The sequence below is a fragment of the Chionomys nivalis genome, chromosome 12 (genome assembly GCF_950005125.1).
Source record: "Chionomys nivalis chromosome 12, mChiNiv1.1, whole genome shotgun sequence".
In the NCBI taxonomy this organism is placed as follows: domain Eukaryota; kingdom Metazoa; phylum Chordata; class Mammalia; order Rodentia; family Cricetidae; genus Chionomys; species Chionomys nivalis.
In genome coordinates this window covers 18,308,629-18,333,333 of record NC_080097.1, presented here as the reverse complement: position 1 = coordinate 18,333,333, position 24,705 = coordinate 18,308,629, and the positions used below count along the sequence as shown (strand labels likewise).

General features: G+C 41.8%; 1 protein-coding gene across 5 annotated transcripts in view; it reads right to left on the bottom strand.

The window, feature by feature from the left end:
• Tbc1d4 (TBC1 domain family member 4) overlaps window positions 1–24,705 on the bottom strand; it is a 157,287-nt gene that overhangs the window by 41,744 nt on the left and 90,838 nt on the right. For all 5 annotated transcript variants that reach the window (XM_057786155.1, XM_057786156.1, XM_057786158.1 and 2 more), the window contains exons 2-8: window positions 20,556–21,140; window positions 18,276–18,365; window positions 13,886–13,990; window positions 8,561–8,693; window positions 3,704–3,795; window positions 3,367–3,477; window positions 1,406–1,525 (exon numbers count right to left, since the gene is read on the bottom strand). In XM_057786155.1, coding sequence (XP_057642138.1) covers window positions 1,406–1,525; window positions 3,367–3,477; window positions 3,704–3,795; window positions 8,561–8,693; window positions 13,886–13,990; window positions 18,276–18,365; window positions 20,556–21,140 — 1,236 coding nt within the window. The remainder of the gene's footprint in view (window positions 1–1,405; window positions 1,526–3,366; window positions 3,478–3,703; window positions 3,796–8,560; window positions 8,694–13,885; window positions 13,991–18,275; window positions 18,366–20,555; window positions 21,141–24,705) is intronic.

The following is a 24,705-nucleotide window of genomic DNA, read 5'->3' as shown; positions in this document are numbered from 1 at the left end:
CTTGCTTCTCCCCTCTGCCTCACATACCTGATGTGTTAGGTAATATTATATCCTTCTGGGGTCTTTGAAGAATTGAAGACTAGAGAGTTACAATTATAGTTTGCCCTAGTTATAATGAAGGATAAATTAGATATAAAACTTTAGACTCACAAAGATAGAACAGATGATAGAGTACTTTCCTTAATTTGCCAAATGTAAATAAATATTATAATTCTTCCTTGATAACTGTTTTGTGCATGTAATTTTATTATGTTAAAGTTAAAACCTTCCTTTTAATTTATACAGAAAAGGAGAAATGCTATAAGATTCCCTCGGTATTCTATGAATATGTTTTATTACCTTTGGTTAATAAAGAAGCTGTTTCAGTCAATGGCTTAGCAGAGCAAAGCCAGGTGGGAAATCCAAACAGAGACGTAGAGAGACTAGATGGAGTCAAGGAGATACCCTGTAGCTGCCGAAGGAGACAGATGCTCTGGGAACTTAGCAGTAAGCCACAGCCTCGTGGCAATACATAGATTAAAATAAATGGGTTAATTTAAGATGTAAGAGTTAGTTAATAAGAAGCCTTAGCTAATAGGCCAAACAGTGTTGTAATTATTATAGTTCTTGTGTGATTATTTGGGCCTAAGTAGATGGGAAGTAAACACACAATATCCATTTTCACATCTTCATTTCGCAGGCTATACCCTCCTTCAATACTCAGGCTCCCCAGACCAAGCAGGTACCCTCCTCTCCTGGCAGCTGCCTCCTATAGGCTATTGCACCATGCAGGCAACACTCATATCCTGAACATGGCACCCAGCCCTAAGACCTTATGATTCAGAAAGAAGAAACCAAAGTGCAAGGGGAAACATTTTGCTAATATTTAAATGAAATACAAAAATTTACTAAGTAAGATAAAAATTATTTCTATTACTTTATACTGTCTTAACATTTTATATCAGCCTCTCATAATGGATAAAGGAAAGGCAAGAATTTTAAAAAACATTATGAGATAGAGAAATGTTGAAAGTTCTTATAGAACTGCTCATCAGGATTGGACCTCCCCCCATTCTAAACATATGTGCCTCTACTTAGAATCTATTCAGACGTATCAATACTTACAATCTCAGTGGTTTCATTTCCGATATCAGAGGCCAGAGAACAAACCTAGACCTTTAGAAGGAAATTTATTTATGATATTTTTTTAAAAAGATAGTATAGCTATATAGCCCAGGGTGGTCACCAACTCCAGCCTTGTTTCTGCCTCTCAAGTGCAGGGATGACAAGATTATCTTACTGCAGAATTAATGAAATTAAAGTTATATTGCCCACCACCACCACCACTGGGAAACCTTCAGTGAGATGATCATGAATGAAGCAAGAAACTGATGTGTTTACCTAAGATAGCCCAGTCCAATCTTACCCTAGAGAAGATGTTTTCCAAGGAAGAAGTTAAGGATCTCTTTGCTTTGTTTTTCAGAATGTCAAGCTTGAACCTCCCACCACTTGTTGAATTTTCTGGGACGGTACTATTTGGAACAACCTAGAAAAAGGAAAAAAAAAAAACGAATAGCAAAGTTATAGTGCAGACACACTCGGGTTTCAATGAGGCTTTAAATGAAGGCTTAGGAGTAAGTCATTAAAAAACGCAAGCAACCTTCAGTAGCTCAATTAAGAAGTAATAATTTATGCTCCACACTGTGAATTGCAAAGATTATAAGGAAAGGAATTAACTATTGTAAGTAATAAAAAGGACAGAAACAAAACCTTTTCTCCATGCCTTTCCATTTCACTCACATATTCCCACTTCGTTTACCAAACATTAAACTCAGGATGTCAATTTTTATGCTGCTTTACAGCTGACTACAACCATCCCTTTCTAAGGTGACTGTTTTGAGTACCAATTAGAGGGGACAATTAAGTTTTCAAAGAGCAGAGCTCTCTGTATGTCAAGTGCAGTCCAACAATGCTTCTGCTAAGCTCCAGTTTCCAAGGCTCGAGAGTGGCTCAGTCATTAAGGGAACTGGCTGCTTTGGCAGAGGATCCAGCTTCAGTTTCCAGGACCCACAACCTTCTATAACTCCAGTTCTAGCGGATCCACAATGCTTTCTGGCCTCCATGCACACACATGGACAGACAGAAATACATGCAGGCAAAACAACCGCACACACAATAAATAAATCTTTAGGCCTCAATTTTCATTTGTATATTATCCTGTACTTTTCAGATCAGAAAAGCTTCACCAAAAGCATGAATCAATGAGGTGTCGACTGTTAGGTCCTTTGTGTATTTAATCCAATTCCAGTTCTCTGATGCCATGAGCAAGTGAAGCTAGGGAAAACCCTGAATGGGCTCTCAGGCACCAGGCAAATGTGGAAAATGTTGGTGTAAATGCTAAGAAGAGACATCTGTGAAAAACTGATGTCTTAGGGGAATCTATCTCCCAGACATGTTAAAAAACAGGCAAAGGTCAGGGAAATCAGAGACTGGAACAGTCATCTCTAAAGGCTGCTGGTTTCAGGACCATACAAGAGACCCTGAAGGGCCACGCCTAATCATCCCCTGCAGCTTTGGAAGGGAGGATGAGCTGGCTCAACTGCATGCCTCACCACCTGAGTTAGATTCCTGGAGGTTTGTGGGGAAAAAGAACTGACTGCTGCAAGCCCTCCTCTGACCTAACGCACTGCTGCACGCTCAATGTAAATGTATTAGAGACAGAAGCAGTGGATTCGGCTGCAAAGCAAGGTGTGGTGATACAATTCTGCCCCTGGAGGGGCTGAAGCAGGGGGATTCAGTGTTTGGGGCAGCCTCAGCTACATGTCAAGTGTCATACAAAATAATGTATGATTTTAAAAAGTACTGTGAACTACAAAACCAGGATCTATGAGCATCCTCATGAGCTGCGCATGTTAGAAACCTCTTCGATGCTCTTGTAGAGGTATATTTTTGTTTGTTTGTTTTGAATCATTGTGTAGCTGAGAGTAAGTTCAAAGCTATGGGTACGGACATGCCGTTCCTCAGTTTACAGGGAAACTATTGTCCTTGTCACCATTCAGATAAAACAGGCATAGAAATATGTAAAAGAAAATAGATTAATGTAATTTTTAAATCATGAACATATATCACGAATTTTAGGGGTTAGGGTTATTCCTACCCAAAATATTAAATTATTTTATATTTTGAAAAAAATATTTTTATCTCAATGTGCCAATGTCTGCTAAAATTTCCCATAAACTCAATAAACTCTAAAATTTTGGAAGTGTGATAGACTTTCACCCTACAAGAGAGGAGAGCACAAAGGAAAGGAATTTCTTCCATGTCTTGGTGATGTTTGAACTACATGAAAACAGAGACAGGCGTAAGACAGGAGGAAGCGGATCTCACCGCTGGCCCTTCCCCGATGTGCACGTGGGTCTTCTGCTTGGTTTCACAGAGCTGGCGCAGGTGCAGGATCACAAGTTCATTCTCTTCCTGGTCACTGATGGGCTTCATTTTCTGTTGAGCAGAGAAAGCAAGAGCATATTAGGGCAGAACAACCTTGCTCTCTTGTCATAGCCTCAGATAGATTTATACGTCCAGAGGATAAATGTAAATCTAGCTTTCCCGTTCTGCTAACTCTGGGCATGGGCATCTTAGAGGCAATGAAATGGAAATGAAAATTCAGTGATAGGACCCGATGTTGTTCCTTATGTTTCCATACAGGAACTGTGAAGAGCGTTACCTGAACACGTTCAAAGATGTCGGCTTGCTCGTTATCGGTCAGTGAAGAGAGATGCCTCTGGATGACCAGCTTGGCTCGCGGTGGGTAGAGACCTAAAAGGAAAGGCAAGGGAAGCGAGAGGTGGAGGCTGGCTGCAGAGACCCAAGTGTCCATCGGCCATTACACTTCACCCTCCAGCAGCTGGCTCCTAACTTCAGTCTTTCCAAGAGGAGGCCCCTGGAACATGGAACCTGATATCAAACCACTTCACCTAAGCCATCAGATCCCACAGCAGACCCGGACAGAGAACATCTACAAAGATGCGAACACTACTAAGCACAGACAACTTCCATCCGCTAAACTCATGAACTGACCACTATGAGAATTCGCACGGGAACGAACACGCCAGCCCAGAGCCTCTGCTGGTTAGAAAGTTAAAAGAAAGTCAAAGGCTAGCCTTAACCAATCTGCTAAGCTTCTAACGTCAGATCATAAATATAAACCAGCAATAATAACACTGAAATACAAAACAACTGAAACGGGTAATCCCCTCTCGGGGGCTCACATTCTGAAAGAATAAAGCTTCATGTGGGGCAATTATTTTTTGGAAAATATTTTACTTCTCTGTATTGTGATATTTATAAATCTTTCCAAATTTTTGGTTGTTGTTGTTGCTGCTGCTGTTGCTGCTGTTGTTGTCGAGAAGGCTAATTTTGTAGCCCAACATAGCCTCAAGATCTCCTCACCCCAGTACCCTCATTCCTGTGTGGCATATCTTTCCAGATGTGCAGTGGTATGTGGCAGCTTTCCAGATGTGCAATGCTGTGCAGCACATCTTTCCAGATGTGCAATGCCTTGTGGTGCACCTTTCCAGATGCACAGCGCTATGGTGCACCTTTCCAGATGTGCAATGCCATGTGTGCACCTTTCCAGATGTACAGCGCTGTGGTGCACCTTTCCAGATGTGCAATGCCATGTGGTGCGCCTTTCCAGGCATGCAGTGTTGTGAAGTGCACCTTTCCAGATGTTCAATGCTGTGATGTTCATCTTTCCAGATGTTCAATGCTGTGCAGTTCACCTTTCCAGATGTTCAATGCTGTGCAGGTCACCTTTCCAGATGTGCAGTTCTATGCAGTGTACCTTTCCAGGTGTTGAGGCCATCAATTCCAGCTAATATTCCACATTTTAAAACATAATTTATACTAAGTCTTTAGAGAAATTTCCATAAGGATGCTTCCACTTTTAATTTTTTTAAGAAAAGTTTAATTCACAGTGACAATGATCAAGTGACCATCCATTCTGAAAAAGCAGGTTCCCACTGTGTGGTTAGCTGCCGTGTGAAGTATTGTCACTAGATGTGGATTACAAAGAAGATATTTAGCTACATATAATATATAAAAGCTTTTTAACAATTTTTAAAAATAATTTGATATTGAGCAAGATGAATCAGAGGGTAGAGATGCTTGCTGTCAGAAAATGAGAAGCCACTCCTCCAAGTTGTCATCTGACCTTCACGTATGTGCTACGGCACAGGTGGACCCACACAAACACCCACACATAACAAATACATGGATAAATATAATTTAAAAACTAAAAATAGTATTATTATTCTCAGACTGTAGTAAATACATTCTATAACATTAAAGTGCAATCTTGATTTTTCCATGCATCCATTATTTTTACTTATAATGAACAAGCAAAGCAGTTGACTGAAAGTATTTTCTTATGACTTAATTTGGTATAACAGAGTTTGAATACAAACACTATCATCAAACAAAGCGTGCTGTCAAGCTTTCTAACTGGATTTCTAAGAAAAGTGCAAAGTGACAACTAACTGAAACATAGATTTGATCACACTTTTGCCACGTGTGTGTGTGTGTGTGTGTGTGTGTGTTGTGGGCAGGGTTGTTTACCTGTGCATGTGCTGGGGAATCCAGAGGTTGTTCTTAGACATATTTTCTCTCTTCCTTCCACCTTATTGTTGCCATCTGCCCCCCAAGGCACAACTGTCTCTGCCCCCTTCCATCCTAGCAATGGGCTTGCAGCTAATGCCACCGTGTCTACATCTTAGAAGGGTGCTGGGGATCCAAACCTATGTCCCCATGCTTGCACAAAAAGCACTTTAACCACTTAGCCACCTCCCCAGTCTCTACATTTTATTTACTTTTTAAAAACTACCTGGATCTCTGCAGACAGCATGGTAAAGAAGCCCTTTAAAAATTGTTTCCAAAAAAATAGTAGAATTTGGTTCACAGCTACCAGGATTAGTGGACAGCTGGCTTGCATAGGCCTGGTTACAACTGTGCCTGTTGTAATTCACTCTGTGAACAGGGACAAGCACAGTAACTTTTCAGCCCCACTTTTCTTGCTGAAGCATACAAGAGTCTGTGGAGAGTCACATAGGGTACACTGAAACCTATTTCAGTGGTAGGAAGCACTCAAAACGTGGCTTAAGAGTCTCTCTGATTTAGAGCGAGAGAGGCTCTCAGACGATGTGTTATGATATTGATCCACATCCCTGAGTGATTAAAGGAGAAACCCATGAAAGGCTACATGCAGGCTGTGCCAAAGCAGAACATCAACTTTTTATACTAAATACTGTGGGACCAGAATTGGACCCTAGATTTACAAAAAGAAAAAAACAAAACAAAGAGTGGTGACGGTAAATGAATGTTTCATTTGGATGCTAGTTAATACTGATGGGAACTTCCCGTTCTGATCATTGTGGTGTGCTACAGAGGACATAAAGGATGGGCATGAAGCTTCAGAAAACTCTATAGCCATTCTGTGAAACCAAAAGATCAAAGATTCTTCAACTTGTCCTTTAACAGATATGCTGTCTCTGCTGGTCAATAAATTAGTTTTTTCATTCATCTTAGGATGTAGCTGGGCATGGTGGTGCACGCTCTTAGTCCCAGAACTCAGGACACAGAGGCAGAACGATCTCTGTGAGTTAGAGACCATTCTGGTTTAGATGATGAGTCACTCCAGGACCAGCATCTCTCTCTCAGCCTGTGGATCAGGGTGTAGCTCCCAGCCACTCCTTCAGCGCCTGCCTGCATGCCACTGTGCTCCCTGCCATGATGATAATGGACTAAATATCTGGAACTGTAAGCCAACTCCCAATGAAGTGTTTTCTTTTCTTATAAGGGTTGCATTGATTATGGTGTCTCTTCAGAGCCACAGAACAAGCAAGGTTTCCAGTCCCAGCCATGACCTCCTTCTTGTTGAGAGGGTCTTACGTGTAATTTGAGAGCTGTTGGTTATCATCAAGATATGTGAGTCACATGAGAAATATTACAAGAATGGGTTCCAAAACTTCCTCAGTAGTTTTACCTTTTTCTTATTGGTGGAGTTTTGGCAAGTTTGGTTAGCAATCTATGTATCATTATTTCTTCCAAGTAAGCAGTTACTGCTAAACAAACCCCTGGAATAAGCAGGCCCAAGTTGTTAGTGATTGCTTTTAATGCTTTTGCTTTGGTTTGGATTTGGTTTTATTTTTTACTTGTTTTGTATCTGAATACAGTTTTCCCCTCTTTCAGGAATAAAAATGCTTTTCTCTTTTAATGCTTTTATTATTTGGTTTGTTTACACTGAGGACTTTCTTTGATCCAACTGGAATATCCTGTGACTAGATAAACGGAAGGACTCTCTCTCCCTCTGTACACTTAGCTAATCCAATGCCATTAGCTCCCACATAAATTTATAATTCTCCCTTCACCAGCCACACACACATGCACACACACAGGCATACACAAACACACACAGGTATACACACAGAAATACACAAACTACACACACACATGCACACACAAAGGCATACACAAGCACACACATGCACACACACAGGCATACACAAGCACACACAGGCATACACACAGAAATACACAAACTACACACAAACATACACTGGCACACATAGGCATACACAAACTACACACACACTCACAGGCACACACACAAACTACATACATAGGTATACACACACACACATTCTATTTTGTAAATGTTCCATACGTTTTAAAGTAACAACCATTCTGTAAAATCATCCTTAAAAACTTTAAAACTTGAGTATTATCTTAAAAATAGCTTTAGATAGTTGTAGTTATGTGGATATTCAAAAAATCTACAGTTTGGCACATGCTTATTTGGAGCCTATGGAATAGAAATTACAAGTAGGATCTACAGCTCTGCCTTACTGTGGAGTTTGCCCTGTTTCTATCCATTACGGCACCTATCATCCCGAGCTGCATTGCTCTGCTTACACTCCTGTCTTCTCCTCCAGAGGGAAAAGTCTCTGGAGGCACGGTATGTGGCAAGCATTTCTGTTTCCGCAGCACATGCTGCCTGGTCCACAGCAGACACTCACTCGACAAGTGTTACGACATTGCATCTCAGCACAGATTAAAAAGAAGAAGAAGAAAACTTGCTTCATGATACCACCTCCATTATCTCAGCTTTTCCAAGGACCCTGAAAAACCAAGCAGGTTTCACCACAGCGCTCAACGTTCAGAATACATCCCCAAGTGAGAGAGGAAAGAAAAGGAAGAAATGAACAATCCGAGGTGCGTTTGCCTCTCGTTCATTCAGCAAATGTTTGCTCGTTCCCACTGCGCACATACATAACTGGTCTTAAGAGCTGTGGGAAATGCAAGCCCTTCATGTGAATTTGCCTTCAGAAGAAAAGGGAGTGAGACAGAGAGAAAGTCAATCATGCACAAGCGACTGATAGCTCAGTCGGGTTTGACTGGGCCAAAGAAATGCCTTTACGGTTCTTGCTCACAGCAAAACAAAGAACTATTCAGTGATGGTGGGGACTTCAACATGTCAACATGCCAAAGCAAACTCTCCTCACGCCAAGGCCACACTCTATGGTACCTTCAATCCTCTCACAGAGCTTATGCAAAGAGTGCATGGGGCAGGCCTCACACAGCTTGATCTGGGTCTTGGCGCTCTGCAGTGCAGCGGCCGTGCTGAAAGCTTGCTTCAGAGTTAGCATGACCTCATCCACCTACAAGAAGAAACAAAATTCGGGTCTATAAAAGTTGGCTTTCATAGAGACATTAAAAAAAATATCAGCAATGTGAGCCTTTTATCGATGGCTGACTAAATAATAAATAATAGAATTCTGATGACTAGCAGAGTTGGCAGAGAGTAAACAGCCGTCTTGAAGTCAGATCTTTCAGCCATATAATTAAAAGCTGGACGCAAAGATGATTGCAGTCTGTGGCGTATGATATGGATCTGTTACTCGGATGTTATTTTCAAGTCCCACGGGCAGCTATGCTATCACAGAGAGTTTAATTAGTAAATCAAATCTTTGCTTAATTGAATGAGTTATCAGATAAGCATGTCTTTGGAAGTTTTCTTGGATACATATCGGGAGCAACAAACTCGAGTCAGCGTTCGGTTGTCTTAACAGGCATCCTTCTCTTCTAGGCAGCTGTTAGTGTAAAAGCAAACAACGTTGTGCCTGGGTCAGTTCTGAAGGGAAGTGATCTCAAGTAAAATACCAGTGGGGAAATCTATGCATACTGTTAGCCGTGTTTCTACACTGTCTGACTAATGCCATTCTACTTATGTTTGTGATTTTAAGTTGTGGTGTCAAGAGCTGGCTGTCACCATGGGGCCAGCAGCCCAGGATGTCCAGCCTGCTTCCTCCTTGCTCTTGCTTTGGCCTAGCATTTGAATCAACTATCTAGAATCCCCTGGTTCCTCTGAAACCAAGTATCTCCTCATCTTCCTCAGGCCACAGCGCCTTTTCTGTGACAAGGCTGCTCATGGAAGGGGAGATGTTTCCACACTCTGTAGGACTCTGGCCACATTCGAAAACCCTCATGGCAGAGATATTGGATCCTAACAGCCTCGTCTCAGCCAGGTCTGGTGAGCAGAGTCACCTGTGATGCTTAGGGCATCCTGCTTCCACTTCTAGGTCCCTCTTCTCCTACAGCCTGGCTTAAAAAGAAGTTGTTTTGAAAGAATATTGATCCACTTCTGCATTTGAAGCCTCGTGAAACTGAAAGGAGACCTCAAAACCCTAAGCAAGCAGCCGACATTGCTACATTACGCTGTATGACCAGCCTTAGAAAAGTACAGAAATAATTTCACAGCACTCCACAAATAAAAATCAATTTTTCATAACATGCTACTTTATACTACCATGAAAAGAGTTTTCATTTTTAGAACTAGAAGTATTTGATATCTTTACATTTTACTTACTTCATTTAGCATTCAAAGAAAATGTAAGTATTTATGTATAATACTCCTTTATTCTATTTCTTATTTCTCATTTATGTCAGACATTGATGGGGCTAACAATAAATTTGGTAGTATAATATGTAGTATATATGTTTGTGTATGTGTGAATATATATACATATATATATAACTTGTACATTAAATATATAACATATAAATACCTTACATAGTATGCATATGTATGCTTTTTGCCTTTGGAAATTAATAAAAATTAGCCCTTTGGAAATATTGGATGTTTGTGTTTTCATTTGTGCATTCAGATGGTTGTAGCTGACAGCTAAAAGGCTGGGGCAGACTGAGGGGACACTGGCAGTGGCACCGGGATTTATCTCTATCGCATGTCCTGGTTTGGGGATCCTATTCTCTTTGGATGTATACCTTGCTCAGTCTAGATGTAGTAGGGAGGGCCTTGGACCTTCCACAAAGCAAAGTACCTAACCCTCGTTTAGGATTAGATGGGGGTGGGGTGGGAGGGTGTGTGGAGGGAATGGGAGGAGGGAAGGGAGTGGGAATGTGGATTGGGATTTTTTTTTAAAAAAAAATCTAATAAATTTTAAAAGAGGAAATTAATAAAAATTAGCCCTTTTTAAATATTAGATGTTTGTGTTTTCTGCTCTTTTTCTAGATGAAACAAGGAGCCATTGCAAGGGTTTCTGAAATGTGACCTTTCCTTACCACAAATACTATGAAAATTCCATCTGTCCTACAAAATATTGTATTTTTTCTAAAACCCACCACTTTTTCAGATGATGTAAATTCTGCCACAAGGTTAGTGTACTTAAAAGTTCAAATTGGAGCATGATGGATACAAGAGAAAGCATCACGGGTCATGTCAAAAAAGGGCAAAAGCAGGGGAACAGAAAGAAATGTCAGGCACATGAATGAAATGCAAGTATTCTTGGCTGTCACCCCAGCACAGTTCCTGTCTCACAAAACAGCATGAGATCAGACAAAGAAAGTTGATTCACATTATTAGGACAAGAGATATGTATATAGATATCATATATCAAATTTAAGGATTATATTAACTTTTAGATTAAAAATAATAACTGAAGACCACCTACTCTTCTTTTGTTAGGAAACACCTTCAATTTTTCAAGGTATCCAGTGAACACTGGCATCTTAACAACTGCTGATAAAAGGCAATGCTCAGCTTAAGAGCCTAACCAGCCCCATAGTGGAGAGCCCTAAATGTGTTAGGTTGAAGCCTATGAATCATGCTTATCCTGTGTCTGAATGCTCACACCACTATTTATATGGCCAGTCCTGTCCCATCCCTCCTGAGACCAAATGATAGCAACACTTGTATTTTCTTCAAATAAAAAACTTTTATAAATTAGTTCCATTTATTGAAAATACGTCTCCCTTCCTTACCATTTGCAGCACAACCCTCAGACTGAAATCTGTCCCTTTACCCATTCTCCACACATTGCTTGTTTCTTACATATCAAAAATCTATTTTAAAAAAAAAATCTATTTTTACAAGGACTGTTCACATCAGATATGAGAGAAGATAACTTCTAGAATATGAACCTCATTCTTCTGTCACTATGCCAATATTTCATTAACAATATTACTCTTATTATCTCACTAACTCTTAAGTTCATATAAACTCTAGATCAGGAACAGCATAGATATTTTTTACTTTTAATTATACTGTCATAGACTACTTTCTATGTGTGGAGTTTAGGATGGTTGCTTAGACACTGTAACTTTTTTTTTTTTTACATTCTCGAAATCAATTTGGAGAAAGTACTGTAAGCATTTGTGAAACACTATTAGCTGCTTCTCTAGGGGCAAAGAAGGGAGAATGTGGAGGGAAGTAGGTAAATGTGTGCGTAGCCCCGGAGGAAGAACACATCTTAGAACAGCACAGTTCGCCACTTCATTACATTTGGTACAAAGAAGCAGAAGACCGTGGAAACTGTGTAGCCGGTGCTCAGAGGAGACAAGTCAGCAAGTGTGGTCTTGGAACGTTCTGTCTTCTACAGCTGCCAAGCCACAGCCCTCGTCAAGCTGCCAGGACAGGTATGACTGACTCGGCTACTTCCTTCTCTTCTGTTTGTCAGGGCTTGAGCTCCCCTCTATTACACAGGAAGTGCACATTATATTTTTCTCTTAACTTTCAGTTCTGGTGCCTCATAATGCAATGAAGAAGCTGATTGATAAACTCTGAACAGAGGCAGCTTTAAAAAGATACCATCGTAGATTTGATCTAGTCTTTAAAATAACGAGGGCCAAGCTCAGCCAGTTAGTGCCTCGTGGAACAGGAGGGCGCACAGCCAGTGTGGTCTCCAGCACTGGCCAGGGAATGCAAGAGGAAAGGCTGGGTAGCCCACATCTTTTATCTTCATTAACAGTTTCTAAAGCAAACAAAAACCAAGTAAACCCTAAAATGAAATAAAAACCTGTAAACAAGACCCCAAATAAGTGGGTTTTATCGAGTTCTTCCTCCTGGACAAGAGATATTAATGAGCACATTTGATTGTCTCTGCACCGTGATAGATAGCCTCTGCCCTTATGAGCAAGGTGACAGTCATGTCATCTAAATGTGAAGGACAGCAAGAAAAAGAGTTGGCCTAACTGTGAACATCTATGAGCATGTTATGTGAGGGCAGAGACCAGCTACCCACCATGACCATCTAAGAACAACTCCCTCAAAGTTCAGCCCTGGTTCCTAAACGGAACCTATTCAGCTAAGAAGAAACACCTGGAAAGGTACATGCAGATAGTTATTAAATAACATGAATTATCTAAAAGGAAAATGAAGCTCAAATGGAAGTTTTTAGAATAAGAACTCACTAACCTCAGGCATTTCATATGCCCTAGAGGGGAAAAAAAAACTGGAGACTCAGAGGAGAGGGATCAGAAAGTGCCATTGCGCCAGTTCATGCCCAGGCCTTCGGGAGTTCAGTGTCCTCGTCAGGCATGTGGAGGGCAGAGTTAAACGTAACAAGCCCCAGGAAGCATGCACAGTTTGGCCTGGGATAATGGTATATGGAGAAATGCTGACAGCACGCTTATGTGTTCAAAAACCAATGGTGCTGGGCTGGGAATGGGTTCATTTGATAAAGTGCTTATCTCGCAGAACCCCTGTTAAAATGGTGGCTGTGGTAGCATCTGTTTACAATCCCCATGCTGGGGACGGTGACAGGAGGGTCCCTGGGGCTCCCTGGCCAGTGAGTCTAGCCTAAATGCTGAGCACTAAGTAGACAGATATCGTTCCTGAAGATGACACCCAAGACTGTCCACTGCTCTCCGTTCACATAGGCACACATGTACACGTGCACACATATAGATAAATGCAGCCACCTTGCACACACAAGCATGCACACACATAATAAAATTATAAAAATCAATATTTTCCGTAAATGCATCTCTGATAATGGTGATGCACACATCTGAATGTTTGTGTGACGATGGATGAGAAGCTTGCATGTGTGGAAGGACAGGAAAAATCTTTGAAGAGAAAAAAATGTCAACATATTTCTGGGCAAAAAGTAACTTGCAAATTCCAAAGAAACAAAATAAATGATGTGTTTTGAAAAAAAAAGACAGGGTAATTTAAAAAAATGGGGGAGGACAGTTCTTCTCCTGATGGAAGTATTATCTAATTTGTGACCCATAACAATAAACAAGAGGTCAATGGTCTTTGTCACCATCTATAAGCAACAGGAAATATAACGGTTTGTCTCTGTCATTATTATTCCACCCTTAAAAAAATAATAACCATGGTAATACAGTAAAGCCTGTTAAAGCCAAGGGCATACACTCTTAAAAGTGTCACGATGATCTGTCTGTGGCTCTCAACTTCTGCTCATCCTTCAAGGGGAAAAAAATCTCTAAATGCCATCTTCTTTCCAAACAGGGGACTAAGTTCCTAGCAGATGAGACTGCAAAGACAGATCCACTCGCAGAAGCAGCGGGCGTCAACAGCCCCACTTACCAGGGACTCGTTGGCACACTGGAACACATAACAGATGTACTGGCTCAGCCCCGGCTCTGGAGACTCCCGACAGATGAAGCCAAAGTGATCAACGTGCTTTATTCCCTAGATAACGGGGAAAACACAATACAAGCAGTGCTTCTGGGGTGTTCCCTGATGGAGACTGACATAATTTCTACACTTGCCTAACTCCACCAATTTCTTCTTCATGGCAATGTGACCGAAGACATAATGTCATTTTACATAAAACATAATGCTCACAGATGCCTTGTTGATGCAAGAGATAAAGAGGGACATCCACTTAGACCCTTTGATTTTTTATTAAAAACAAAAAACAAAGCGAAAGAAAAAAATGCTAGTACGGTCCATTATTTTTTAAAATGAAAACATGATGTTTGCCTGTAATGAGTTTTCAATTTATTATCTTAGCATGGTAGCCAGTGATTCAACATAAAACCTTTCCTAGTCTATATGAAAATAAGAATCTCAGAAAAAGTACAAGAGACAACCCTCAAATTAAATACCGTACGGTTCTATAATGTTTGTATGGAAATTGCTGGAATATTTGTCAATTTACAGATATTCAAGGAACCATAAAAGGAAAGATTGATATTCTTGTTCATGTGCTTGCTGCAAGTGCCAGTTATACACAGTCACAAACCTTCGTACTTTCTGTACCCAAGTTAAATGATTTCAGCTGTATTTATTTTAATTAAAAATTCAGGCTAGCAGTTGTGTGGCTTGGTCTTCTGTGGAACTCCTAACAGTGGGAACAGAGGCTGAATCTAACTCTTTTGCTGGTTTTTGAGACTCTATTCCTCATACTGGGTTGCCTTGCTCAGTCTTAAAACAAGATGAGGAGCTTAGTTTTTCTGCAACTTGATAAGGTCATGTTTTGTGATATCCATGGAAGGCATATGTTTTTCTGAATAGAAATGGAAGAGGGGTGAATGGGAGGACAGGGGAGGGGCAGGGAGGGGCAGGGAGGAGAGGGGAAACCATGGTCTGAATGCAAAATAAATAAATTTAAAATAAAAAATAAGTGAAATAAAATTTATATTTAAAATAATTCAGTCTAGGAGTGATGAGATGGCTCAGCAGTAAATGCACTTGATGCTTGAACCTGGAAAACAGAGTTTAATCCCCGGAGTCTGCACAAAGGAGGAAGGAGAGAAGCAACTCCACAGTTAGCCTCTGACCTCTACACGTGTACTATAGCATGCACACGTACATACACTAATAATAAATAAATACTCTTTCTGCCAGGCAGTGGTGATGCATGCCTTTGATCCCAGCACTTGGGAGGCTGAGGCAGATGGATCTCAGAGAGTTTGAGGCCGGCCTGCTCTTCAAAATGAGTTCCAGGACAATCAGGAAACTGTGTCTCGAAAAAACAAAACAAGATAACAGGAGACAGAGCACGAGCAAGGAACTCAGGACCGCGAGGGGTGCACCCACACACTGAGACAATGGGGATGTTCTATCAGGAACTCAGCAAGGCCAGCCTGGGTCTGAAAAAGCATGGGATAAAACCGGACTTGCTGAACATAATGGACAATGAGGACTACTGAGAACTCAAGAACAATGGCAATGGGTTTTTGATCCTACTGCACGTACTGGCTTTGTGGGAGCCTAGGCAGTTTGGATGCTCACCTTACTAGACCTGGATGGAGGTGTGTGGTCCTTGGACTTCCCACAGGGCAGGGAACCCAGATTACTCTTAGGGATGATGAGGGAGGGGGACTTGATGGGGGAGGGGGAGGGAAATGGGAGGTGGTGGCGGGGAAAAGGCAGAAATCTTTAATAAATAAATAAACAATAAAAAGAAAAAAAGAAGATAGATAGATAGATAGATAGATAGATAGATAGATAGATAATAAATAGATAATAAATACATTTTCAAAATAATTTTCTAAAATTATTCAGCTGAGTCTGAATGCACACACCAGTGAGTAATCAGTACCGTGTTTCAGTAGCAACACAGCAATTTGGAAAAAAACTAGGTTGACGGAAAATATGAAGTGTGCCCGACACCTCCTAAATGCAAATGAGAAGAAAAGTCTTTGGGGTCAGATCTGCACTTCCGTGCTGCCTCAGCTACTGACTGAGGTATGAGATACTATGCTGAGCGACCAACTGCTGTCTCTCACTTTATTTCTTTTATTCAGTACCAAAGAGCATAAATCAGCTACTATGGGGAAGGTGTGGGAGCTAGAACTGAGAAACAGTGACCCCGTCCTTCCTTGCTATAAAATATTGAACCTATCCAAAGGACATGGAAAAATAAATGAACTCTGCTGGTTTTTATGTAAGGGTGAGGGAAGCAAAGAGGAGTCAGTCTGGTAAAATTAGCTCTCTGCGCACAACTCTGGTGAGAGAGCTTTCATTACTGCCTTAGTACTAAGTCGGGGACCTCACAGGGCCTCGTTAGCTCAGTGTGCCTTCAGTTGAGGACAATGCTTCCAGAAAGAAATAAAGAAGAAGAAGTGTTTGTAGGTATAAGGTATTCAAAGGGAGGCCAGTTCCTGAACACAGCCACCTTGCATCCCTTCACCTCCTGTGAGGAAGTGGTGGGATTGGGTGAGGAGTGGATGACTCTGCTGTGGCTGGAAGCCTTCCTACCAGGTTCCCTCTGGCTGCTGTCTGATTGTTTCCTGACCTATAATATCATAACGCAGAGCCTGACTTCCATAAAAGGAAAAAAGCAAAGGAAATCAAAGTTGAGCTTCCACGCCCACAAGTTTGATTTGGATCTGTTCTTTGTCTTTGTGTGTGCTTACATTCATTGGATTATCAATGCACATTGGGTAGCTTAGGAAAGTGGGGCCAGGAGGTGCTACCTTGGTGCCGAGTATGTCATGAACTAAACTTGGGTAACACATCGCTTTTGCCGTAGCCTGTGGCCAGCCATGGAGACAAGTTCATTCGCATTGGTCATGTGTACTCAACACCTAAGGGCTCCCTTTCAATACATGAGAGTCTAATGTCCCACCAAAAGAGACATGCTCACACCATAAGTCAATTAGTCACAAACGCCCTGCAAGGTTTGTGACCTTGCAGGAACCTCCCAATAAATGGACAACTACTAAAAGAGTTTAATATTTTGAGGGTTAGAATCATATTCCCACTGAATTCCTGGGTTTCTTAAATAAGAATTTCGAAGTCTGTAATATAATCATCCTAGATTCAAATGCTACTGCTCTCTACATTGCTAGAGTAGAAAATATTTATCACTCAAAAATTCCTATTACAGGAATTTCTGTATAAATAAAATAAAAGCACATTAGCTAAAGCAAATGACTAATAAAACATACAAAGAAATCTTTGCCATCAAAAGAAAGTCTGAGTGTCATACCAAGAGCAATGCTGACTCCAAAGTTCAAAGAGAAGACCCTACGGTAGAAATGACTTTCTCGTGTAGAAGTGTGACCCTTTGTCTTTAATGGCTGAGCTGACCCTCTAACCTGATTCTTCAACATCAAGATGTAGGGACCCTGCAAAAAATATATTCCTGAATGCACTTTAAGCCACCAGACCAGTAACAAAAGATTATTTTCAATCCCACAGAGATGTCTTTATATGTAATTTCTCCACATTTTGACTTAAGCACTCTTTCTTTTCTGGCAGGTATATATTTTCTTCTCATATTTACAGTGTGTTCAGGCAGCTCAAACTTTGGGGTAGATATTCTAAAACACTACAATAGTCTATGACTAATATTATATACATTTGTCTCTATTGATGTTTTAAATCATAAATACATTCTTTGTTGAGTAAAAATTTAAAAAAAAAAATACTCCTCAAAGTTGACCATATATGGTAGCAGGAACTAAGAAGACTACTTCTCCTTTTATTACCTGCTGTGGGATAAAGAACAAACTTATCTTGGTGACACCCACAAGACCCACAGCCCACCAGTCTGAGGAACATTTGCTGTGAGGTATTTTCAAAAGAATCCACTACCACAAAACCTCCTCCAGCAGAAGGGTTTGGTGAAATATCACTGAGACAAAGGGCTGAGGAAAGCAAGGGGAAAATGGAGTGACAGACAGTCAAGGTCCTGGGAAGGATTCCGTTGCCACAGAGTCAAGCAAACGAACACATTTTAATTGTAAGGCACAAATGTTCTTTAAAACATTATTTCTCTTAAATTTGGGCTCAGCGATGGAGCCACTATCGGGCCAGTATGTGTAAGAAAAGATCTAGGTTCATTGCTCGGGGGGAGGGAGGGGAGAAGAGAGAGGAGGTGAAGGAGAGGAAGAGGGAAATAAAAAATACTTAAGTTTAAAATAATAATGTGTGATTTAAGGAAGCACAACTGTTGCTGTGGCTAACTATGGAGCATGACAATTGGTTTCTTCAAATGCTGTGCTGTGACCTGATGGCATACCTGAGAACAAGAGGAAATATCTTTGAAATTCTTCTCCAGCACGACCGATTTAGTGTCTGGACTGATGAGGTTAATCTCAAAACGGCCAACCTTGAAAAGGAAGAAACAGCTCGTCAATCACTTCAGCGCTTGAGGACCTCGGTCTTCGTGGTTAACGAAATACGTAACAATGGAGATTCAAATGATGTGGCCCAGACAAACCTATTTCACATGTGTTTCACCATATCATCCAACCGAAAGTCAGCTCTCTCAAGTCATTTCTTCCCTCTGTCTGGAAATTAAGCAACCCTCAAACTGTAGAAAGCCAAAGAATACAAATCTTTTTAGCAGTTAAGAAATGACTTCCAGCCGGGCGGTGGTGGCGCACGCCTTTAATCCCAGCACTCGGGAGGCAGAGGCAGGCAGATCTCTGGGAGTTCGAGGCCAGCCTGGTCTACAAGAGCTGGTTCCGGGACGGGCACCAAGGCTACAGAGAAACCCTGTCTCGAAAAACCAAAAAAAAAAAAAAAAAAAAAAAAAAAAAAAGAAAAGAAAGAAATGACTTCCTTTTCAAAAATGTGCCACCTGCGGTACACATACATGCGTGCAGACAACACACTCATACACATAGAATCAATACATCCAAAGAAACCTTTCTAATATGTAAGCTTTCCTCAAGTCACTAATCTTACATCAGCTGACTGGCATTATCATAAGATGCTCTTCAAAACAGTCAATAAAATGATACATGCAGAACTGGGCTCAGTTAAAATTTTGGAAAATAGATATTCAAAAAAGCTAACATAAAGAACTCCAACTAGCAGAGAACAAGTCTGGCAATCCAAAGAAGAGGGGAAACTGACTTCACGCATCACCACACAAAGGAACAGAGCCAGTCTGCCCACAGGTCCAGGCAGTGATGCGACAAGACAATGACCAAACAAAGGATGCAAGTCGGAGATCAGATGCAGACTAACTACAAACCTTCTCCAGGACATCATATATTCAATTCTTTAAGTGAAATGACATTTTCCATAACCCTGGTAAACTATTTTTAAAATAAAAACATCTCATAGAGGAACTAAAAAGATGGCTTGTGGCTAAGAACACTGGCTGTGCATGCAGGAGGACTTGAGCTCAGGTCCTAGAAGACACTTAAAAAGCTGGCCTTGGTCTTATAGGCACTGTAATGTTGGCACTACAGGGGTAGCGGGAGGCTAACACAAGAGGATGGCAGAGGCTTGCTGTCTGCCTGTCTACTTAATAAGAGAATTCTACATTCAAGGAGAGGCCCTGTATTAAAGGAATAAGGCAGAGTGTGATAGAGGCTCAAACCTAACTTCTTCACAGATCCGGGCACATACGCACACACCAGAAACCCTGCTCTCCCTCATCTCTCTCTCTCTCTCTCTCTCTCTCTCTCTCTCTCTCTCTCTCTCAGAATTACCTTTTACATTTAATATAGCTGTATCAAGTTATTGAATAATTGACCCAGTGAATCATCAGGACAATCATGTTCCTTTACTCCTCCATTTCTGGGGGAAGAGTACATCAGTGTTTATATCAATGACATCTTTAGAATCTCTCTCTCTCTCTCTCTCCCTCTCTCTCTTTGCCAAAATCTACTTCGCCAAAACTAGCTTTCCAAGATTCACGCCTTACAAGCATTGCTAACATTCTGTAGCTTTATTAAAGAGTGTATTTGGGAATTAACCCAAGCCAGACTGGTGACAAACATCTTATATCTATTGCCTGACTCTTCATCGCTGCTATGAGAAGTTTTGCATTCTCTCTGCCTCCCTGAGGTCCATGACTCCTCTGTGTTCCTTCATCTGGTCCTCCTGCTTCTGAGAGAGAAAATCTGAAGGCCAGAAGGGCTTACTGTGGCTACGGGGGTGAGCAGAAAGAGAAGACTGGCAGATGGAGCCAGGACTACAGGGAGCGTAGCTTAGTCCCTCACATACAAGAAAGAGGACCTCAATTTCCAGAGCCCAGTTTTATTTTGCTTTTATAAAGCAGAGCATAGCCCAGTGCTAGTACAGCCCATGCTAGGAAGAAAAGCAAATCCCAGGAATTCTGCTAGCCAATCAACCTTCCATACTTCCAGAAGAGACCCTGCCTCAAAACAAAACAAGGAAGATGATGTCTAAGGAATGGTACCCAAAGGTTCATCTCTGGCCTCCACCCAGGCACACGTGGGCAACACACACCCACCGCACACACTCAGGCACCCACTGACCAGGGAGGAGTTATAGCTGCTCAACATCTTAAGATGTTGAGCAAAACCCCCTGCCAGGCTACCTGGAAGAGCATGGTCCTGTTCTTCTCCGAATCTGAGGGCTGCACGTGACTGGGCGCGCTTGCGTGCCTCCTCCTTGGCTGTGGTTTCCGGTTGTTGTCGTGGACCTTCTTCTGCATGACGCCTGTGACGCTGCTGCACCGCGATCGGAACTCCTGCTGTTCATCAAAACCACAGTCTTCCAAAATCCTCTCTGGGAAGCAAACCCGAGAGCTGGCCAGTGTGGGCTGGCTGGCCAGGGAGGGCAGGGCATGGTGACTGTTGACCACACCGTCTGACTTCTCAGGCAGGATGTCATCTGGAGACACAGGAGACTCAGCCTCAAAGACACCCAGCTCGTCCCCAGGGTCCCCAGCCTTCTCGCCCTGCAGCCTCAGCCGCTGCTGCTCGTGCAGGCTGAACTTCTCCTTGCAGTCGTCAATGAGACTGGAGGGTGCCTTCTTGTGGGTGACGATCACCCTCCCACAGTAAAGCACTTCAAACTTCTGGGAGTTGTAGAAGGCGTCCTCATTGTCTTTGCTGGGTTTGGAATCCTCTTTCATGGCCGCCTTGGACAACTGCCTGATGCTACTGATCACATCTGGAACCTGGAGAGACAATTGAAGTCCTTTTAGTGGCCTGTCCGGAGACTGTTTCTGTTTCAGGTACATAGACTAGATTTTCATCCTGAATGAGACGAACACAGAATGCACTGTGGTGCCTACAGGAGGCAGAGATAGTAAAGGGGTACAGTACTCTGACATAAACAAAGCATGATATTATTCAGCTCATGGAGCCTACACAAAATCCATAGGTTAAACATTCCCGTGCAACTCTGCTGGGATGAGCTGAAGTTTCAACGTGAGATAGAAACCAGGTGCCCTCATCAGCATTAGCCAACTAAACCCACCCAAGACGGGACTTCACTGCCGAAGCTGGCGCTGAAGGACTAAATGCAGGAGTGGCGATTCGCAAGCACCTTATGCGGGAATATTAAAGGACACAGGACTTTTGCCCGATGTCCACCACCACAGTGCGCGCGCGCACACAGACACAACCAGCACGCCCCGGAATTAGTTCTTGCCCTAGCACTCCCTGCTGCCTAGTGCCTTCAACATTGGGTAGAATTGGTTACATAAGACAGAATTTATGTTCCCAGAGGATGGAGACATCTATCTCTATTTTTCTCCCATTTTCCCTAGTTTTCTAAGCATCTAGAATAATTCCTGGATGATAGCAGATCCCAATATATGTATTAGTCTCACAAAAAATTACTTCCATTATTTTAGGGAAAGGGAACAACCATCTTATACTCAGGGATGCTCTGTATTTTGATGTGTGTGCCTTGTCCTTAAATTTTCTAATAACTGTGTCAAGACCAGGATTCCTTGCCCTTCACATAGCTACTTGGGATTGAGTGCCAGAAAAGTCACTGGTTTAAAACAATACAAATGTCAGCAGGCAAACGTGAAGATTCTCTGTGGAGGACAAAGTCCCTAGACTATCTCTTCTGGGACTCACCCTGAACTTTTGACACATTTCAAGAATGAAGTCAGGTGTCTGTGCTAACAGGTGACTCACAGTCTCTGGCTCCTTCTATTTGTCTGAGTTCATTGCTTACCCTACACAAAGAGTCTACAGTGTTAAAGAGTGAGCTAGCTGACATTTAACCCTATGGCAAGGTACACTTATTTCAGTAGGTTGATTGCAGCCTTATGAGAACAATCTTTCTCTCCTTGTCAACTCTGTCCCAGTAATCACTTCATCTAATTACTAACCCACAGATCCCTAAACCTCAAGTATCTACAGTACAAAATCAGAAACATTATCTGTAGGAACTCTTTAATTTTTTTAATTAATCGTTTTAATTTCAGGTGTATATGTAAGGCCTACATGTAATATATATTATATGTGTATGCATTTATGTGTATATTATATGCACATATATAATTTTATATATTATATATGCATGTGTATCATGGACATGCACACATTACATAAGTGACTGAAGCCTATAAAAGCCAGAAGAGAGCATCAGATTCCTTGGAACTGGAGCTAGAGATGGTTGTGAGGCACCAAGTAGGTGCTGGGAATCGAACCAGGGTCCTCTGCAAGAACAGCAAGTGTTCTCAACTGCTGAGCTATCTCTCCAGTTCCTTGCTGGAACATTTTCAGCTTTTTTTTATTTTATTTCATTGCTACCATATAAATGACTCAGGTCCAGTTTCAGTGTTAGATTCTACAAAAGAGACTGAACGCAGCCAGCTCCTTGCTACTTTCTGCCAAGTCCTCTGGACTGTTTACTTGATATTTCTTTATTGTAGTATGGAGAATGGAGATCTCTTCAGGGAAGCCTAACCAGTGGCTGAACTTCCACAACTGCTGGAGTTCCTTTCTGTGACCACAGAGAAGGTCCAACACCTCAGATAAATTCAGTAAACGGCTCCATTTACATGAGCAGAGCCTGTCATCCTGAATTGTAAACTGAGTGGGTAATTTAACCTTCCAGTAATTTAACATGTTTACACCATAAACCTGATTCCCATTGCCTTTAATATCTCCTTCCAGACTGTGACTCACCGCAGCGGCAGTGACCTAGGCCACAGATGCTAACCACAGAACCTAGCTGAGGAGAGCCAGCTCTGTCTATGCCTCTCACTATGTGAAAGACACAGAGAAGCAAACCGAGCATCATACACCCCTGCCTGCACACCTGTCGTGCATAAGAGAGGACACACTGTCCCTTTTCATTACTGTGAGGATAATAAGGTATCCACAGTAGAGAAATGTTATCAGAGAAACACACAAACACACACACATATACATATATACACACACATACACACACGCATATATACACATACATACACACACATACACACATGCATATATACAATACATATACACACATATGCATATACACACACATATATACACACTCCTTTTTGGCATTTGTTTATGGGATCCACCAGAAACATTGTAATAGGAATAAAGTCTTTTTCCAACACTGGCACAGACCTGTTTTGGTAGAACTGAGTGTTCTTCTGTAGCACAGCACTAAATGGTGTGATCTATCTGTGCAGTTATGAATAAGTGAGTCCTCTGGGCATATGTTACATCTCCATCTCTTTCCTGTACCATGACACATGAGTTTTTATTTGAGGAAAATGTAAGCTGCAGTAATTTGTGTCTTACAAGAATTCTTCTCTGTGTGTGTGTGTCTGTGCACGTCTGTGTGTCTATGTGTGTGTGTGTCTGTGCACGTCTGTGTGTCTATGTGTGTGTGTCTGTGCACGTATGTGTATGTCTATGTGTGTGTGTGTGTGTGTGTGCACGTCTGTGTGTGTCTATGTGTGTCTGTCTGTGTGTGCTGCACAGGAGACGTGGGAAATCATAGCTTCTCCCTTTGCCCTTTGCTCACCAGAGTAGGAAGTACGGATGCATTTCCAGTGCCCCCCCCCCCAATGCTGCCGAGCACCCCACCACATACACTCTAGCTGTGCATTCCAGGTTTTTGTGTTCTGGCAGTAAATATCTGCATGCTCAGGCACTGCCTGCAGCCCACGCAGCCTGATTCAGACTTCGAGTCAATTCAAGGCGCCGTCTTTATTCTGGGCAACACCGACTCTCTAACCAAAACAAAACTGGAAAAGACGCCAGCGAGCCAGACACTAGGAAGTTTATATTCCACAGCCAGCTTGGCTGATGTTCTGCTCAGTTCCCTCTGGAGAGTGGCTTTTTTGCCTCTGCAAACCAGAGTTGTCTCAAGAATGAAAAGTGACATATGCTCAAAAAGAGTTCCCTTAGAGAGCCAAAAATCTGTGACTCTGTTCCGAGAAGGTGCCAGTGTAGGTGGAGGGGGAAAAAAGATAATTTGTATCATTTTAACATTAAGTCAGAAAAGGCCTACATTGTTGGAAATATCCATTTATCAGTTTACGACAATAAAACAAAGGAAGCTTCTTCAAGTGTCTTATATCATTTAGAAACATCACAGTGCCAGAACTGGAGAGATGGCTGAGAGGTTAAGAGCAGTGACTGCTCTTCCAGAGGGCCTGAGTTCAATTCCCAACAACCACACATAGTGGCTCACAACCATCTGTAATGAGATCTGGTGCCCTCTTCTGGCCTGCAGGCATATATGCAGACAGAACATTGCATATAAAAGAGAGA